The sequence below is a fragment of the Phalaenopsis equestris genome, unplaced genomic scaffold (genome assembly GCF_001263595.1).
Source record: "Phalaenopsis equestris unplaced genomic scaffold, ASM126359v1 Scaffold001199, whole genome shotgun sequence".
Taxonomy (NCBI): domain Eukaryota; kingdom Viridiplantae; phylum Streptophyta; class Magnoliopsida; order Asparagales; family Orchidaceae; genus Phalaenopsis; species Phalaenopsis equestris.
The window spans coordinates 1-1,905 of record NW_018165638.1 but is presented as its reverse complement, the minus strand read 5'-3'; the positions used below and the strand labels follow the sequence as shown (position 1 = coordinate 1,905).

At 38.8% G+C, this 1,905-nt stretch overlaps 1 protein-coding gene across 1 annotated transcript in view; it reads right to left on the bottom strand.

Moving 5' to 3' along the window:
* Positions 1-1,537, bottom strand: part of LOC110033501 (multicopper oxidase LPR2-like) — a 9,628-nt gene extending 8,091 nt beyond the window's left edge. The window contains exon 1 of the mRNA XM_020737501.1: positions 1,080-1,537. Within this exon, the coding sequence (XP_020593160.1) occupies positions 1,080-1,295 (216 nt within the window). The 5' untranslated portion in view covers positions 1,296-1,537. The remainder of the gene's footprint in view (positions 1-1,079) is intronic.
* Between the last annotated feature and the right edge of the window lie 368 nt (positions 1,538-1,905).

Sequence of the window (1,905 nt, the reverse complement as noted above, 5' to 3'; positions counted from 1 at the left end):
ACAATCACGCGCGCGCGCGCGCACACACACACACAATCTCTCGCAATCTTATCATATCTACAATTTTTCTTTTCTGAGAGTTAAGAAATAATTAAATAAATATGAATAATAAAATGAATGCGGTACGGAGCAGTCCAAATATCTTAAGAGTGAACAAATAACTACACGAGCAGCCCTTAACAAATATAGTTAATGTTTGAAGAAAAATTATATAAAGAAAATCCGAGTTTTATATTCATTTATATCAAATAAAAAATAAATAAAAAATCTTATTTTCGAAGTTAGTTATCATATTAAAAATTTAAAAGAATTTTTAACTATATTCAATCAAGTGATCAGCAATGGAATTTAATAAACTAATGAATTTTGAGGATATACTTTTTTTCTTCATTTTAAGGGAGGGATTATTTAACGCCTATATGACTTACGTTAAATTAAGATCTATTAAGGGTCCGTTTGGGTAGTTTATAAGTGCGGGGCCGTACCGTTTGGTTCGCGCGTTTCGCCAGCTTATCCGAAATTGCGTTTGAGTTTTTATACTAAACGCAGGCCGCAGTCGGCCCCTGCGGCCGGCCCGCGGGCCATGTTTCAGGATAAACAGTTTATCTTGAAACGCACAAGCTGCCCCAACTACCCTAAACGGACCCTAAATCTAGATTTATCAAATCCAAATTTTATAAATTCAGGATAGTGTTTGGTTTAATTTATGACTAAATTCATTAAATTTGTTTACCGTGTTCGATATAAATCCACTCTCATAACTTTTTTGCTAATCTAAATTCATTAAATTCGCCTAAAAATCGGATTTAATATATCCAGATTTAAGCCAAAAACAAAATAACTCAGAGGAAGGATAATTATATTTAGTAAATTACAGCTTTAATTTCTCCTTTTTTTATTTAGATGAATTTAGAATTTAAATTCTTTTCCCACTGAAAAACACCATTTTTTTTATTTTTGGCAAGTTATAAATTGATAAATCCAACTCTCCTGGTAGCCATTGCACCGATGAAGCATGAAAGCAATGGGAGTAAACAAAAACAAAAGGATTCAGAAGTGGGAGGGTGGGAAGTACTGACCCACGTTTTCTTGTACATTCCTATGGTGAGGTTACCAGGCTCGAGCAAACCGTTGTGAATGCGGTAGCCCTGGAGTCGAGGCATACCCGGCAGCTCGTCGACGAACATCTCGAGACGGGTGACGTTGACGAGACCAACGCCGCCGGCGAGAGATCCGCTAATCGCCCATGCAAGAAGGAAGAGAAGGAGAAGGAGAAGGAGGAGAAACTTCGCCATTGGCGTATTGCCCTCTCTACCACTCCTTTCCAGAACCAGAAAAAAACAGAGAAACAATAGTGGCCTGTGGGCCTTGTGCCGTTTTCTTCCACTTCTTTTTAGAGCCGGGAAAACTGAAGAAGATCAGTGGCGTAGTTTAAAGAAAGGGGAAGGGATTCGTCACTATCGACCAAAAAAGCATCACGGCTCCCCAAAAAAATTTTGAGATTTTGTGCTGTATCGAAATAATCTTAAAGCCGACAATTAAATTTATGGAATTGGTCAAAAAGAATTTCGAAGTTACAGAATTCAAAGCAGGCCTAGAATTCGCGCGAACCATTTCAGTTATGGACAGAATTATTTACAATTATTTTCGGAGGAGGAGAAGGACCTTTTGGAAACTGAGAGAGAAGGGGTTTTGGGCCTTGTGGCGTCGTTTATGGAGGATTGCTTGAAGGACAAATTATGGTGGGATCGTGGTCTACAAGCACAATCACGTGGGAAGCGGGAATTTGCGCATGCAAGGCAAGAGGAAGCGAAGAGCCAAAGGGGATCACCTAAGTGCAGATGCCAGCTCGACATACACGACTGCCTGTTATACTTTTCCAATTGATGCCTCAGACATTTCAAT